Here is a 16,760-nt window from a genome sequence, read left to right as displayed (position 1 = left end):
TTCCAGTCTTGTGCTATATAAACACAAGACTTAGCCTAGAGTGAATGTCCTTGTCTATGTGTCTTTACATTTAAAATTTTTTAATTGAAAATTAAAAAATGCCTGAACACAGTTGACAAAATCAATGGGACAAAGACTGTACTACTGTAGTGAAACATTCTTTTGCCTCATTCCTATCACCTTTGAGTTCTATACTCCAGGTACAGCCTCTTTCATCTCTTAATTCTTTTAACTTCCATATGACCAAATATGTTTCTATTGCTAGTTCTAGAGTTTTTTCTGTTTTGGGCATTATTTGTTAATTTCCTAACTTCCTACTCTGAAAGATGACTTTTCTGATTACCAGTGATCAACTTTCTACTGTTGATCTACTGGATATCGTATTCAAAGTACAAAATAATTTTTAGTCACTACTGTGAAGACCTAATGTCCATTGTCTCCCTTGAGATGACTTATGCTATTCTGAATTCTTTAAAAAAATATGTATGTGTATATATCTAACATTTTATCTTAGTTTCTGGAAGCTTTTGGTGTCTTGTTTAGATAGGTATCTTTACTATTTTGAAGTTTCAGTTTTGCAAGCATCTGAGATTATCTGAAGAGTAAATTGCTGGCAGAGAATAGTTGAGTTAAAGTTTGGCACATTTAAAATTTGGTAGGTATTGTGTGGTTTTAATAAGAATTCGTTTATTCCAGAGAGTCTTCTCAGCGAAGCTCTAGTCATTTGAGAAAGTCTCACTTTTGACAGAAATCGGTGTCACCCTCTGGGTAACCTGTCTATTCTTTGAGCTCTTCCATTAGAATTCTTTTGAACTACTCCCAGTTTTGGCTATTAACACTCCTTTCCCTGCTCCTTCCCCTAATTCACACATGCATGTACTTTTCATTCACTCTCCCAGTGTCTTTTCTCATTTATTAACAGCAATAAAAAATATTTTCAAGGTCATTAATTTAAATAATTACTATAGTTGACCAGTTATTCATAGTACTAGATTCATTGCTAATTGCACTGTAGTATCTTGTTGCTGGGGTGAAGGGTAAGAACTGTAGATCAAGAAATTCAGAGTCATTTTAGGAAGGAAGTTTAAGTTTATAAATAGAATCAAGTCATTGAGTCAAATATTGGCAGAGAAAGCCAGAAGGCTGTGGGCTGCATCCTGAGGGTACACCTCCATTGAGAAATAGGAAAAGAAACAGCTAGGGAAGTATTGAACTCAGCAAATAAATGTACTGTAAGAAAATTAAAACTCAGGGAAAGTTTCAGGAAAGAAGGTGAGGTTGATGTTATTTCACAGGGATGTCGGGGAGAATGAGGACCAAAACGTGTGTTGGTGAGCAGTGTGAACAGAGTGATGGGAGTTAAAGCTAGGAAGAAAAGGCAGATTATCTCAGGGATCCCCAACCTCCAGGATCTAAAGCCTGATGATCAGAGACGGAGCTGATGTAATAATAATAGAAATAAAATGCACAATAAATGTAATGCTCTTGAATCATCCCCAAACTGCACCCACTCCCCCACTAGTGCATGGAAAAATTGCACTCCACAAAACTAGTCCCTGGTGCTATAAAGGGTTGGGGACTCCTAGATTTGCTGGTGAGATTCCTTATTTAAGATCTTAAATACACAAGAAAGGGAAGAGCTAGGGCGGAAGGTAGAGTCGGGGGTAGGATCTGAAGGTTTTTTTTTTTATTGTTGCTGCTGCTGCTGCTGCTAAGTCGCTTCAGTCGTGTCCGACTCTGTGCGGACCCCATAGACGGCAGCCCACCAGGCTCCCTTGTCCCCGGGATTCTCCAGACATTGGAGTGGGTTGCCACCTCCTTCTCCAATGCATGAAAGTGAAAAGTGAAAGGGAAGTCACTCAGTCGTGTCCGACTCCTAGTGACCCCATGGACTGCAGCCTACCAGGCTCCTCCATCCGTGGGATTTTCCAGGCAAGAATACTGGAGTGGGTTGCCATTGCCTTCTCCGTTTAATGTTGCAGGAGAGATTAACTTTGCATGTTTAGATGCAGCTAGAAGATGAAAGGTGGCCATAGTCACGAGAATAGACTCTTAGAAAGCCGAGAAGAGAAGGGATCCAAGGACAAATAGAGCAGCACATTTTAAGAAGGAAGAATGACTGAAGGAGGTCTTTCCCTCTGAACCTGGAGGGTGGGGAAGTAGGAATAAATCTGGTGAGACAAAGCTCACACAGTTTGGCTTCAGTAAGATTAATGGGATTTAGAGCTTGGGCATTGTTTTAATAGTCTATTCATCTATTTGTTTACTCACAGAACATCTACTGCATCATTTTGGTAAAGATACAAAATGAGGAAAACTACCTGATGAGTTTTAGAGACAAGTTTGTATATATTTCTGTCTTTTTATAGTGATTATTCAGAGCCTGAGTGCAGGCATGGAAGGAGCTGACTGGGGGGGCCTGTCTTGCATTGTAGATTGGCATTCTTGAGTGTCTGAGAGCTTAGTAGAATTAGGGTGGTGGTGAAGATGGTGCTGAAGCATGTAAAACTCTGTGGCCTGGGCTGGTAGGGAATCCAAGCAGCTAATACTGAATGGAAGTCTCTCCAGGTGGAGAGCAACCTGAATGTGGAGGTTTGGTCAGGGTAATGGGATAAAAGGGAGGGGGGATATTATGATAAGAGGACTTTTGGTCACACCACTTTTGAGATCTCAGAGGCAGGCTTGTAATGAAGTAGAGTTTAACACACTTATTCGGAGATCAGAGGTTAGGTTTGGTAGCTCAAATAATGAACAGAAATTATAAGACCAGCGTGAGCATTGTGGCAGAGATCATCTGAATTGCCAGAAGTTGCTGGCACAAGTCATATTTTTATCACAATGTTCTACGTAGTGTGATAGAGAAATCAGATATTCTGAGTTTTTAAAAAGTGATGGGTTTTATAATGTCAGTGAGCACCATTTTCAATATCTTGAGAATAACATTGTGGGTGTGCTCTGTTTTTAGCACTCTTGCTGAAAGCTCAATTTCACTTTAGTGTTCATATCTATTAAAATGTGCAGTGTGATGCATTTGATCTTTCAAGAAATGTAGAAAACTATTTTTATTGATACGTGAGATGTGTGCAGAGTTAATTGGATAATAATGATGTAAATACCTAAAGGCCCTAGGGTTAGTATAATAAACCAAAAAAAGGTCATTTTTAAAAAGCTTTACTTCTCCTGTTTTTTCTTGCCTCATTACGCCCTCTGACTTTAATGACTTGATCTGTGTTTATTAGTTAAGTAGCTTTAGCCTTCTTAGGGTTATCAAACTTAGCAGGTGTTTTTTGATGGACAATGCTGGGGATACTTAATTTTCTGCAGACTGCCAACCTGATGATTCCTATTCCCAGTTGCTTTAAAGAATAAAACAATTTCCTGTAAATAGAAAGGATAGCTGCATTTCTGAAAAGACATCTGTAGAAAATAGATGGCTACTTGACAACAACTGGAAAGCAATTTTTTTTTTTTTAATGGGAAACCATAAATTTTTATGGTCAAGGGGACCAGATGTCCTATTTTTCTGTGACAGTCTTGGTTTACACCTGCTGTTCTATCCAGTTATCACTCCCCTTCACTCTCAGAAGTATTTTCCTTTGGACAGTACGCTGTATAGTCATTCTATTTGTGGGTCTCATTTTGAGATTTATGGTCTACACTTTGAATCATGAATTGAAAGAAGTGGCCAGTGGTTGGTTTTACTTGTAAGAGGTTCAGAGATATTGAGCAAAGTTGCTTCTTTCTATGATTTCACAGCATATGCATTATAAAAAGTGTTACAGTTTGTCCTGAGTTTGGTAGTTGCTGTTTGAATTCAGCAGATGTGTGATGATACAATATTTAATCAGGGAGTTACAGCCTTTCAAATGAATATGACCTTAATATCTTATGTTTTGAGAAACAAGTACAGTAGTGTTGGGTCTTGGACTCGTGAAATGTGGGGCAAAAAATGTTTAACAGTGACCTAAGTCTTGATTATTTTTCTTTCTTCAAACAGCACTAATATTCTGAAGGAGCCTGTGTGCTTAGGCGGATGTGAGCACATCTTCTGTAGGTAAGTAATGATGGCTTATGATTGATAGACACACATATTTAACGTAAGTGTATTTTTTTACTAAGGTAATAATCATGTGATCATGTTGATACTAGTATTACTTTCTGTTGTATACCTCTCATGGACTTCGAAGTGACTTACTGTACATTATCTCCTTTTGATACGTTTATCTGTCTTAATTTACAAATCAGAAGCTAAAAGGTCAAAGAGGATAACTTATCAACAGGTACAAAGCTTAGAAAATACCTTTACTAAGTTTGGGGAGAAAATTAATTACTATATAATTCAAATATGCCTCTCTTACTCTTCCAGTTAATTTTGCATCTAGGCCCCTGCAAATTATGAAACCTAAGTTCTTAGCATTTACTGTATTAGTTTCTGAAGGCTGCCGTAACAGGGTACCAAAAACCAGCTGACTTTGAGAGCAACAGAAATTTATTGTCTCACAGTGGTAGAGGCTAGAAGTCTGATAGCAAGGTATTAGTAAGGTTGGCCCCTTCTGAGGGAGGTAAGGGAGTATCTGTACCATGCCTCTCTCCTACCTTCTGGTAGAGAATCTTTGGTTTCTGGCAGTCTTTCCTTTTAGAGATACATCACTCTGCTCTTAGCCTGCAAGTTCATGTGGCAGTCTCCCTTGTGTGCCTTTTGTTGCTGTTGAGTCACCAGTCGTGTCCAACTCTGCAATTTCATGGACTGCAGTAGGCTAGGTCTCCCTGTCCCTCACCTTTTCCCAGAGTTTTCCCGAGTTCATATCCATCGCATTGGTGATGCCATCTAGCCATCTCATCTTCTGTTGCCCTCTTCTCCTTCCACCTTCAGTCTTTCCCAGCATCAGAGTCTTTTCCAGTGAGTGGGCTGTCCACATCAGGTGGCCAGAGTAGCCTGTTTGTGTCCAAATGTCCACTTTTTGTAAGACTAAGAATACCGGTTACAGTGGATTAGGTGGGTCACCCTAATGATCCCATCTCAGTCAGTTCAGTCGTTCAGTCGTGTCCGACTCTTTGCGACCCCATGAATTGCAGCACACCAGGCCTCCCTGTCCATCACCAACTCCCGGAGTCTACCCAAACCCATGTCATCGAGTCAGTGATGCCATCCAGCCATCTCATCCTCTGTCGTCCCCTTCTCCTCCTGCCCCCAATCCTTCCCAGCATTAGGGTCTTTTCAAATGAGTCAACTCTTCGCATGAGGTGGCCAAAGTATTGGAGTTTCAGCTTCAACATCAGTCCTTCCAATGAACACCCAGGACTGATCTCCTTTAGGATGGACTGGTTGGATCTCCTTGCAGTCCAAGGGACTCTCAAGAGTCTTCTCCAACACCACAGTTCAAAAGCACCAATTCTTCGGCGCTCAGCTTTCTTCACTGTCCAACTCTTCACATCCGTACATGACCACTGGAAAAACCATAGCCTTGACTAGACGGACCTTTGCTGGCAAAGTAATGTCTCTGCTTTTAAATATGCTGTCTAGGTTGGTCATAACTTTCCTTCCAAGGAGTAAGCGTCTTTTAATTTCATGGCTGCAGCCACCATCTGCAGTGATTTTGGAGCCCCCAAAAATAAAGTCAGCCACTGTTTCCACTGTTTCCCCATCTATTTCCCATGAAGTGATGGGACCAGATGCCCTGATCTTAGTTTTCTGAATGTTGAGCTTTAAGCCAACTTTTTCACTCTCCTCTTTCACTTTCATCGAGAGGCTCTTTAATTCTTCTTCGCTTTCTGCCATAAGGGTGGTGTCATCTGCATATCTGAGGTTATTGATATTTCTCCCGGCAATCTTGATTCCAGCTTGTGTTTCTTCCAGCCCAGCGTTTCTCATGATGTACTCTGCATATAAGTTAAATAAGCAGGGTGACAGTATACAGCCTTGACATACTCCTTTTCCTATTTGGAACCAGTCTGTTGTTCCATATCCAGTTCTAACTGTTGCTTCCTGACCTGCATACAGGTTTCTCAAGAGACAGGTCAGGTGGTCTAATATTCCCATCTCTTTCAGGATTTTCCACAGTTTATTGTGATCCACACAGTCAATGGATGTTTTTCTGGAACTCTCTTGCTTTTTCGATGATCCAGCAGATGTAGATGATCTCATCTACACTAGATCATTTATGAAGACCTTGTTTCCAGATAAGATCACAGGTCCTGGGGTTTAAGACTTAAGCATCTTTTTGTGGGGGGACACAATTCAAGCCATAACAGTTGGTATGAAATTGTATCTGCTAAAGCCCTGGCTGAGAGATTAGAATGTTAGATTTTCATCTCATCTTATTTCTTATTCAAGAGGAAATCAATTAAAGGAGTGAATGTCTTAGTTCAATTGTCTGTGAGACAGGGTTAATATATCCTCCTTTGAATCAATCTTTTAATTACTTCAAGTTATGACTGAAATTACCTGGCATGAGCAAACTGCGATACGAAGTTTAAGCACATATGAAAGTAATTTACCATGTGAGTTGGGTGCGCTGGGGACTGTGGGAGGCGGCTATGCTTAGGGTCCAGATTTTGTTTCTATGTAGAAACATAGATCTGCTCCCTGGGGCACATCCAGCAGGAGGATGGGGTAGGAAAGAGTATCTCTTGCCTACCTGATAACTCCATTTGGATGATGAAGCGGGATTCCAGGCTTGGTATGTTCGGAGCATATCTGTTGCTTGTCCTCGCCTTTACCCTGTTCCTGCCTCGGTAATCTTAATAGCAGTAAACGGTGCCATTGGAATAAATGGTACCAAAGTTGCTCAAAGCAGAAACCAATAGGCACACCTGGCTGCTATTTTTCTTGCTTATCTCATATCATAAAGTTCTCAGTTTCACCTAAAAAGGTACCCTGAGTCTTTCATTTTCCCACTTTTCTATTTCCTGTTTATGCTTTTGTCCAAGCCACCGTCAAATGATCTCTCCCTGGCCTATTGTAAAACGTTCAGAGCTGGTCCCCTTCTCCATATTCTACATTCTTGTGAGTGATCTTTTGAAAATCCGAATCACATTCATGTCATTACCACTCTTAAAATCCTTCAGTGGTTTCCTTTTACAATCAGAATACTCTGCACTGGGGTCCACAAGACTCTGCAGAGGGCAATCTCTGACTGCCTCTCAGACCACACTGTTCAGCCACCTTCTCCTTTTGGTTCATTAAACATGTCAATCTCACTCCTGCCCCAGGACTTTTGCACTCATTGATTTTTCCATCTGAACTGTACTTCTGCCAGATTTTTGTGAGGCTATCTTTTCATCAGTTGTATTTCAGCTCAAGTATTACCTCCTCCAAATGTCTCCCATAATGCCTGTCTAAAATTCTGTCCACCAGATTTTTGTGAGCCTAGCTTTTCATCAGTTGCATTTCAGCTCAAATATTACCTCCTCCAGAAGGCCTCCCATAATGCCTATCTAAAATTTGTCTGCTCCCTGTCTCCACTCTGGAATAAGCAGATTTATTTCATTTCAGGGTTGCACTTACTGTATATAATAGATCAGTTACACATCTAGAGCATAACAAACTTGAAATTGTATGTAAAGCATGTGTATATGTGTGTGTTCCATATCTTTAATTGGATTCTGAAGGGGTCTATGTGTAAGGCATGTGTATGTGTGTGTGACCATACCTTTAATTGGATTCTGAAGGGATCTGTGATTTAAAACAACCAATGAAAGATCAAGAGAGGCATGCTGCTGCTGCTGCTGCTAAGTCGCTTCAGTTGTGTCCGACTCTGTGCAACCCCATAGATGGCATGGGAACCATCTTAAAAGAAAAAATGGTCATCTGTATGTGAACAGAAGAAAGAACTGATTCAGTGTAGTTTTGATTTATTTTCATTGTATGGTGCCAAGAATTAGGGTAGCTGTTTATGTTTCTTGGAGATTTGGAGATATTAAAGCTGTTGACCAGTGCTGTAAATGCCATGAAGTTTTGTTTTCACTTTGGGGTGCTTGTGGAATCTCAGTTCCCCAACCAGGAATTGAACCTGGGCCGTGGCAGTGAATGCCTGGAACCCTAACCACTAGGCCACCAGGGAACTCCTGCCATGCAGTTGTTTTTTTATTTTATTTATTTATTTTTTTTTAATTACTCAATTTATTTTAATTGGAGGCTAGTTACTTTACAATATTGTGGTGGTTTTTTGCCATACATCGACATGAATCAGCCACGGGTGTACATGTATCCCCTGATCCTGAACCCCCCACTTCCTTCTCCCTCCCCACCCCATCCCTCTGGGTTGTCCCAAAGCACTGGCTTTGAGTGCCCTGCTTCATGCATCAAACTTGCACTGGTCAACCATTTTACATATGGTAATATACATGTTTCAATGCTATTCTCAAGTCATCCTACCCTCTCCTTCTCTGACCACCATGCGGTTTTAAAAGATGGTTTTAATATGTCGCAGTGCAGCTGAAGCCTTAGAGTCAAGGGAAGGTTGGTGGGAACACAGGTTTTTTATCTTACTGACATGTTCTGGCAGCTTCAGAATATCATACTTTCGTGCCAGTCCCTGATAAAAGTAAAAGTAGTTCATGAACTCTCAGATGTAAGTCTTCATGATATGTGGCAGGGGGACCCAGACATTTTGGGCTCAAACCACTTTGCATTCTTGAAAATTGAGCCCCCCAAAGAGCTTTTGTTTATGGGTGTGTGTTTTTCCCATGTAAAACTGAGACATTTAAACAATACTAATTCATTTAAAAGTAATGATAATGAACACATTGCATGGTAATATTAAACAACACTTTTTAAGGGAAAATAACTTTGGCCAACCAAAGAAAAAATGGCAGGGTGGCGCAGTTGTTACGTTTTTACAAATTTCTTTGTTTTGCTGAGTAGAAGACAGGTTAAATATTCTAAAGGGGGCTCCTGTGGGAGGAGTCCTCTCCCTGCAGACAAGAGGGTCACAGGAAAAGGGGTGTGGTGTTTGGAGGAGATGTGGCTGTTACAGCTATTATTTTACCCCTTCCTGCTGCAGCCCAGCTGGTGAATCTAAAGAAAGTGCGGGAGGTTTTTTTTTGGTTTTGTTTTTTTCAGCTGTGCTGTACAGCTTGCAGAATCTCAAGCTGTACAAGCTGGGACTGAACCTGTGCCCTGGCAGTGAATGCCTGGAATCCTACCCACTCGGCCACCAGGGAACTCCCACCATGCAGTGTAGAAGGTTCGTGTTTCGGGATTCACAGATAGGTTTCAGGGGGGAATCGTGAACAAAAGCTTGTGCACATCTTCATTGGAGTCACAAATGGTGGTGTTGTGTTGTGTTTAGTCGCTCAGTCTTGGCGACACCATGGACTGTAGCCTGCCAGGCTCCTCTGTCCATAGGGATTCTTCAGGCAGGAATACTGGAGTGGGTTGCCATGTCCTCCTCCAGGACATCTTCCCAACCCAGGGATCGAACACAGGTTTCCCGCATTACAGGCAGATTCTTTACCGTCTGAGCCACCAAGAAATTTAAGAAAAGCCTTTCTAACTATGAGATTGTAACTCTTGGACAGATAATCTGAGGTCATTTAACTGAGTCTACAGATTAAAAGTACCTGAAAGAACCAAAATCTTTTCTCAAAAACTACTTTAAAAGCCTTTAGACACTTGTACATAAATAAAAGAAAAAATACCTTTACCTCTGTCTTTGTAGTAATTTTGGGAATTTCTATGAAGCACAGTGTTAGGTTTAGAATAGGAAAGGTTCATATGCATGGCTTGTATGCATTAGGGACGAAATTTTTTTTTTTAATCTCCCTCTGTACTCTCTTTAGAAGCTATAGATTTATTTACAGGGAAAAATTATGCAGACTCTTGTCTGGCCAGGTATAGTCTCTTCGTAGCAAGTTACATAAGCAACTTTAGATGTGGATTGCATGATGTGTGTGTTAGTGTCATATACACTTTCAAAAACACTGTTTTAACTAATATTTTATGATTGACCAATGTTTATTAGAACAGTCTCTGCTTCATTTACTTCTGTTCACGCTGTTTATTTTTTGGAGTTTAGATCCTGCTGAATGTATGTTGATATCTATATATTTTTTGATCCTTTTTAAGTAATTGTGTAAGTGATTGCATTGGAAGCGGATGTCCAGTGTGTTATACCCCAGCCTGGATACAAGATGTGAAGATAAACAGACAGCTGGACAGCATGATCCAGCTCTGTAGTAAGCTTCAGAATTTGCTGCACGACACTGATTTTTCAGGTAAGAAGGAACTATCACTGTCTCTCTTAAATAACAGAGGTTCATATTGATTTTATAAATGTATAAAATATGAATGACTTATTTCAGATTTGAAGGTTTATAGTGCTATGAATCAAGAGGTGACAGGTACCTTAGAGATAATTAAGTCTGACTCCCTTATTTTATAGATGAGAAGCCAGGGTCCAGAGAAGTTAAATGATCTTGCCCAAAGTCTCCCATACAGTTAGTACCAGGAGCAAGAGAAATAAAACCTGTTTCTTTTGATTGTCAGTTCAGAGATTTTTCCTCACCTATACTACCTGCTTTTTCAGTTAAGTTCAGTCACTTAGTTGTGTCCGAGTCTTTGCAGCCCCCTGGACTGTAGCACACCAGGCCTCCCTGTCCATCGCCAACTCCTGGAGTTTACTTAGACTCATGTCCATTGAGTCATTGATGCCACCCAACCATCTCATCCTCTGTCGTCCCCTTCTCCTCCTGCCCTCTTTTTACCGTTAACAATAATTTCTGTATAGTATATATGGAATAGTGATTTTTGTCCCTAGTAATAATGATTTTGTCCTTAAAACTCACTTAAATATCATTTCACAAAACAGAATGCAACCTTCTGTGTATCACTTTCCTACAGATTTATTAGATGTGCACATTTGAAAGAGCAAAAATGTAATATTCATTTTCTTTTCTATTTAAACAGAGGTTAATGTTTTTCAAATTGTTCTTGGACTCTGTGTATTAACTGTATCTTCCCATTGTGCTTTCTGCTGAGAGCTAATCAGCTGTGGAAAGAAAGTAAAGCATTTTGAATCTTCATAATCAGATATTGGAATTGGTTTTTTATTGACCAGATAATAATACCATGTTAGCTTGTGTTTATGGAAGAACCTTTTCTTGACTGGTAGGATGCCATGAATGATTGATTAAGCTCATGTAAAATGGTAGAATTTCTATTTTTTAAAATTTATGATCTTATTTTCCAACACGATACGTTATTGTCAACTACTAAAGGTGAAGTTGTTTGGGCAAAATAAAGAAATAAGACAACTACTTTGAGTCTTACTGACCAGGTCCATATTTTTGAGAAGACTTTGAACCATAGTTTACCAAAGAAAAGTTTTCTTTATCTATTTTTCTGATTATTGTATTAGATTCTATTCTTTCATGATAAAATGTGCTATGGTGATAAAGTTTTGCTTATTTTCAGATATAATTTTATATGCACGTATTTTTAAAAGTTCAGTTCAGTTACCTTTAAAAAATAGCATAAACCTATTAAAAGGCACAATGAGGAAAAGTTTTGTTAGTTCATCTGTGTTCTTTTCCTTCTTTATCAGAGACAGTGCTGATAGTGTTTTACTTTATATTTAAAAAAGATGGGTGTATGATCTGCTCCCTCCCCATCCCTATACCATTGATTAGGCAGGAATTCTTAATCAAGAGTCCATGCATCTTTAGCAGTGTTGAGGGTGGGGATTAGTGATTCTCTTGAGTTAAGTGTATGATGTGAAAAATGTCATGTCTTTGTGAAAGTGGCTCGCATCAGGTTCTTAAAGATGTGTGGCCTTTTAGGAATGTTGGCCAGGCATTGAAATTTGGGTGCTGTTTTGTTTGTGGCTGTCATGATGTTCTGATTTGATTCTTCTCCAGCTGCATAGTCAGATGTTAGCTTGCTAGGAGTGCTGTAAAAAAGTCCCATAGACTGGGTCAGTTAAACAACAGAAATTTACTGCCTCATAGTTCTGAAGGCTAGAAATCAAGGGGTAGGTTAGTTTGGTTACTTTGAGATCTGCAAGGAAAAGATGAGTGCCAGGCTTCTCTCTGATTTGTAGAAGGCGGTCATGTGGTGTTCTCCATATATGCATGTTTGTGTCAAATTTCCCTTTTTTGTCTGATCATGGTTCATATTGCATTAGAGCCACATCTTCCTCATCTTTACTAATTATATGTGCAATGACCCTGTTTCCAAATAAGGTCATGTTCTAAGGTAATGGGATTAGGACTTCAAAATGTGAATTTTGGGAGGCGCACAGGTTAGCCCATAAAGAAGTACTGTGACACTTCTGATGGTACTAACGGGAGCAGAATAACCTTCAGTGGGTTGCTTGGAGTCACTTCCGGCTCACTGGGGTCTGCGTGCCATGTGGTGCCAAGAGGAATCAGGGGGCTCCTAAAGAAATTTTACTGTTAGTTAGTGATGTTTGAGTTATCAGTATGGTTTTCACATTTCATGGACATTGAAATATTAAATGCCTTTAATACTTCATCATTAAAAAAGAGATGTATGAAGATTGCCGAGTAGAGAACAAGTTTTTGTGTGAAACCTGAGGCCTTCTGGAATTCTCTTTCTCATCTAAGAGCAGAGGTGGAGCTTGGGGAGTGAATTACGGTGATTCACTTTCCAAAGGCCCATTTTGTGTTTGTTTTCCTTATTATAATGAATGATGATTACGTTAGTCATTATCAGACTTGAGCTGTGCTGGCTTTAACATTTTACTTATTTTAAAATGAATTGAAATTTCACTGTTTACCTAACCTATAATCAGAATTTTAGGATTTTTCTTCTGTAGGTGAGGAGACTGAGGGCCTAGGTTATGCAGGGTGGTCATATTGTCAGTGTCTTGCCTATTGTCTTATCATTTAGCACAATACTTTTGTTAGAAGTGTGGGTATTTTGTTGAATTGTGTTACGAAAAAATCTGCAGTGTTAAGACTAATTCATATCCTAGAGACTAAACTTAATTAAAACAATATTGAAACAAATTCTTACATTTTGGTTTCAAAGATCCACTTTATAATGGTAACATCTCTTTTGCTATATTTAGAGAAGATGAAATATAAATATATTGAAGTATAAATTACTATCTGGATGTGTTATTTCCATGGTACAAAGTATTTTCTGCTTCTTGTAAGTTGCATCGTTATCACCTTTTCCTCTCAAGGTTTAGCCTCCCAAAACAGATTTAGTCTTGAAGGGAATTGAGGTGGTTTCTTTTGGTATGTCCCTTTGTGTCATTATAGTTTATTCCATACATTTTTTATCTATCAAGTACTTCTAAAGCCAAAATATTATAAGGCAAACTAGATGACTATGTAAAGGGAGCTAACAGTTGGTAACAAATAATGGTTCATCCTCTTTGTAATGAGGAACTTGGAAAGTAATATCATTATAAGATAAAGGTATTAGATTAAGTGATTCCTAAGTTCTAGCTCCAAAATCATATGGTCCTATTAAATGGTAATCTGTTGAATATGATTAATTAAGTGGAATGGTTGGACATCGCCACATTTTCTCTATTTTTTTTAAACCTGTAATTCACAATTTATCTTCCGAATGAACCTTGTTACTTTAATTTACTATAAAATATATAATTACTGTAATTAAAATGGGTAATTAGGAAGAACTTGTCAAATCATGGACATGGTATATGGTATACTGGAGACAAAGAAGCCTAATTTATAGTAATACTTTCTAAAATGAGATTTTAAATACTTGAACAGATTTTTCTTGGTTCAGTGTTCTTTAAAGAGAAGAGATTGTCATAAATTTTTCTGACAACCATTTATGGGTAATTTTACCTTATTCTTTAAAACATAATCTGCTTTCTACGAGTGGCATTAAACTTTAAAGTTTTTATTTTCTCTTGCCCCCTATCTTATTAAATCAGACATTGCAGGTGCTGGTCAGGTTTTGTGAAGCATATATTGGTGTTGGTGACATTAAAAAAAAAAACAGCAACACTTTGATTGTGCTTTCATGGGTCTCAATTTTTCTTTCTGTTAGGAAAGGTTTTGGGAGAGATGCTGGTCTTTCTGTAGCAAATTGCATAGTGTTTCATATATGCTATGACTTTTTTATAATAGATGAAGATGAGCATTTGAATAGCTGTGTCGCTGCTGTTTTGTTTTAAATAGAACTGAATACTTCTTAACTTACAAAATAATCATTCTTTAGTGAAGGCGTTAATGTTGCACAGATGGTAGCAAAGTACTTTCCTTTGATTTTTAATAAGGGACTAGTTTGTCAAAGAGATTTCTCAACTTCTGTTGTGAAAGCTATAATAGAGAATAATTTGAAAGGCACAGAATGTACATCATTATAATCCTTTGATGTAGATTAATGATAGCTAAATCACATTTGCTAATTGCTTCCCTTTTCTATAGTTTATTATTAAATTTTAAGAAAAACACTTGGCTAAGCAGCTCCTTAGCAGCGTGTATGTCTCCGTTCCTCAGTGTTTTGTGGAGTACTCAGAAATAGTTAAATTCAGAGAATAGAATTCTTTTAAATGTCATCATCATTAAGAAATTTACTATGTAGAGGAAGAACCAATATTTTTCTTCATGAAATGAATATGATAATTTATCACCCATAAAAACTGTTGTAGCTGTTGATGGTTTGATTTATGTTCCAACAGTGGTGGCATTTTCTCTGTTTACAATCTTAACTTAGTTATGCTGTGTAACTTAGTTATGCTGTGTAAAATCCAAAACTTAAAATTGTGTTTGCTGTAGTCGTTCTTGCTTAGTTAGGACAAGATGCATAATCAGAATCATCCTGAGTAAATTTATTGCTGGATGATTAGTGAGATTAGTAAGATTATTGTGTGCATGTAAATTACATGAATATATGCTATCTTCATTTACTCCTTTATTTGTGTTCCTCAGTTTAAAGTCTGTTGTTGATTATGTTATTACTGAAGAAAATAGGTGCTCCTCAGGAACTTGGAGTTCTGTTATCTTTTTAGGTTTAGATTTTTTAGTTAATTATGTTATTACTACCTGCAAGTCTTAATTTTCCTTTAAAATGCCTAATTCTACATTTTGTAAGTTTTATAACTGTGAAGGACTTCAGAATTCAATGTTTTTAATTGAAAATATCATCAGCTGTGTTTAATATTAAATTAAAAAAATCAAGTATGAGTTTTTATAGACTAGCAAAGGATTAACCTTTAAGTCTTTGTGAGTCTTTCTTAAAAAGTAATCCTGATAACATTTCATTTTGACCTTTTCTCTCATCTCCAGATTATGTTGGAAAGGACTTAGTTTTGAAATCTATTTGTCACTGCAGAGAAAAGTGACATTTAGATGTGGAGTCTGTGTGAATGGATCTTCATTTGGATTGTCTTTATTTCCAAGATCCTGTCTTAATTGCACTTTTCGGAGCATCGGATGGAAAAAGGGTGTTAGAGGGTCTGCTCTCACCCCGATACCCTCTCCTTCCAGCTGGCTTGTCGTTAACTGGCTTTTCAGTGCAGTGGCTTCCTTTTCCATTCCCGGGAGGAAGGAATAGCTTCTTTGGAGTGAGTGGAGGTTTCACTGAATTTTTTTGCTTGACAGGGATCATATCTCTGAAATTTCTCCAGAGATAAATACGAGTTGATTTTCAAAATCCAGTGTTTCATTTTTCTTAATCTGTTTAAAGTGCTGTTTTTCACTTGGCAGATCTATTTATAAAGATAGGAATTTTGTACTTAAGAAACATGAAGTGAAAGAATACACCAAAGGGGTTTTGAACTTTAGAGAAGATCTGAGAATTTAGTTGATTAATCCTCTCATGTATTAATAATTTTAAACTGTTCTTTGTGAATAAAGACTATCTAAAAGGAATTGAAAAATAATATTTCATAACTTTGTTTTCTCCTGCTAATATTTTAAGACATGAGAAATGTTGAAATACATTCCCAGAAACAATAGAAAAATGAAATTAAAATTACTGTGTATCTCTTTAAGTATGAAAGCTTCATAGGAATAACACACTTGACAGTTTCACTGTGGTAACATCCATACATGCTTACTTCCTACTCAGTGGCTGTTACCAGTCCTTAGGAGTAAGATGCATAGGTTGGTTTTCTTCTTAACTTAGTGTTAGAATTTCATTAAAATTTTTCTCTAGATTCCATAATGTAAGAAAGATTTTATATAGAACTCTTAGTAAAGAGTCTGCCTGCCAAGGCAGGAGATGCAAGGGACGTTGGTTCCATCCCTGGGTTGGAAGATGCCCGGAGGAGGAAATGGCAACCTACTCCAGTGTTCTTCCCTGGAGAATCCCATGGATAGGGAGCCTGGCGGGCTACAGGCCACAGCGTTGCAAAGAGCCAGACATGACTGAGCACTCATGCATGCTTCAGCTTGAATGAAGAGTGACCTTTCAAAACAAAAACTTGAGTCAAATAACTTCCTTATTGTTTTTTAAAATAGGACAAATAAGACTTATTCTACCTGTCCTAGTTAGTTATAGGAGATTCAGTCTATGTTAATTCAGGGAGTAAGCATTAGGCAATATGAAGTATTTCTTGGTCATTGTCAGTCCTGTCAGGTGGTCCTGGTGATTGTGATTTTTCCAGTTTCCCTGCTTTTCTGGTGTTCTTCATAACTGTAGTGGCCTCTTGATAATCCAGTGTGTATGGAGAGAAGAGCATTGGATTGGGAGATGGGAGACTCCCTCTTCTTTATTTTTAACTTTAATTCCTTATTTAAAATGAGAGAATTGGACAATTCCTCAACTTTCTCCTGGCCCTTAAATTGAATTCTAACCTCCCTTGTATAAA

General features: G+C 38.2%; 1 protein-coding gene across 7 annotated transcripts in view; it reads left to right on the top strand.

Moving 5' to 3' along the window:
• The window catches only part of BARD1 (BRCA1 associated RING domain 1), a 77,460-nt gene that overhangs the window by 10,778 nt on the left and 49,922 nt on the right, over positions 1–16,760 (top strand). For 4 of the 7 annotated variants that reach the window (XM_081583041.1, XM_081583037.1, XM_081583035.1 and 1 more), the window contains exons 2-3: positions 3,998–4,054; positions 10,070–10,218. The exons of 1 other annotated variant lie outside the window; for it this stretch is intronic. In XM_081583041.1, coding sequence (XP_081439167.1) covers positions 3,998–4,054; positions 10,070–10,218 — 206 coding nt within the window. The remainder of the gene's footprint in view (positions 1–3,997; positions 4,055–10,069; positions 10,219–16,760) is intronic. 2 more of the 7 variants (XM_081583036.1, XM_081583039.1) reach the window with 2 other exon arrangements.

Source organism: Giraffa tippelskirchi, chromosome 3 (assembly GCF_054371585.1).
Source record: "Giraffa tippelskirchi isolate mGirTip1 chromosome 3, T2T-mGirTip1v1.2.pri, whole genome shotgun sequence".
Classification (NCBI taxonomy): domain Eukaryota; kingdom Metazoa; phylum Chordata; class Mammalia; order Artiodactyla; family Giraffidae; genus Giraffa; species Giraffa tippelskirchi.
This window is presented reverse-complemented; position numbering and strand designations above follow the sequence as displayed.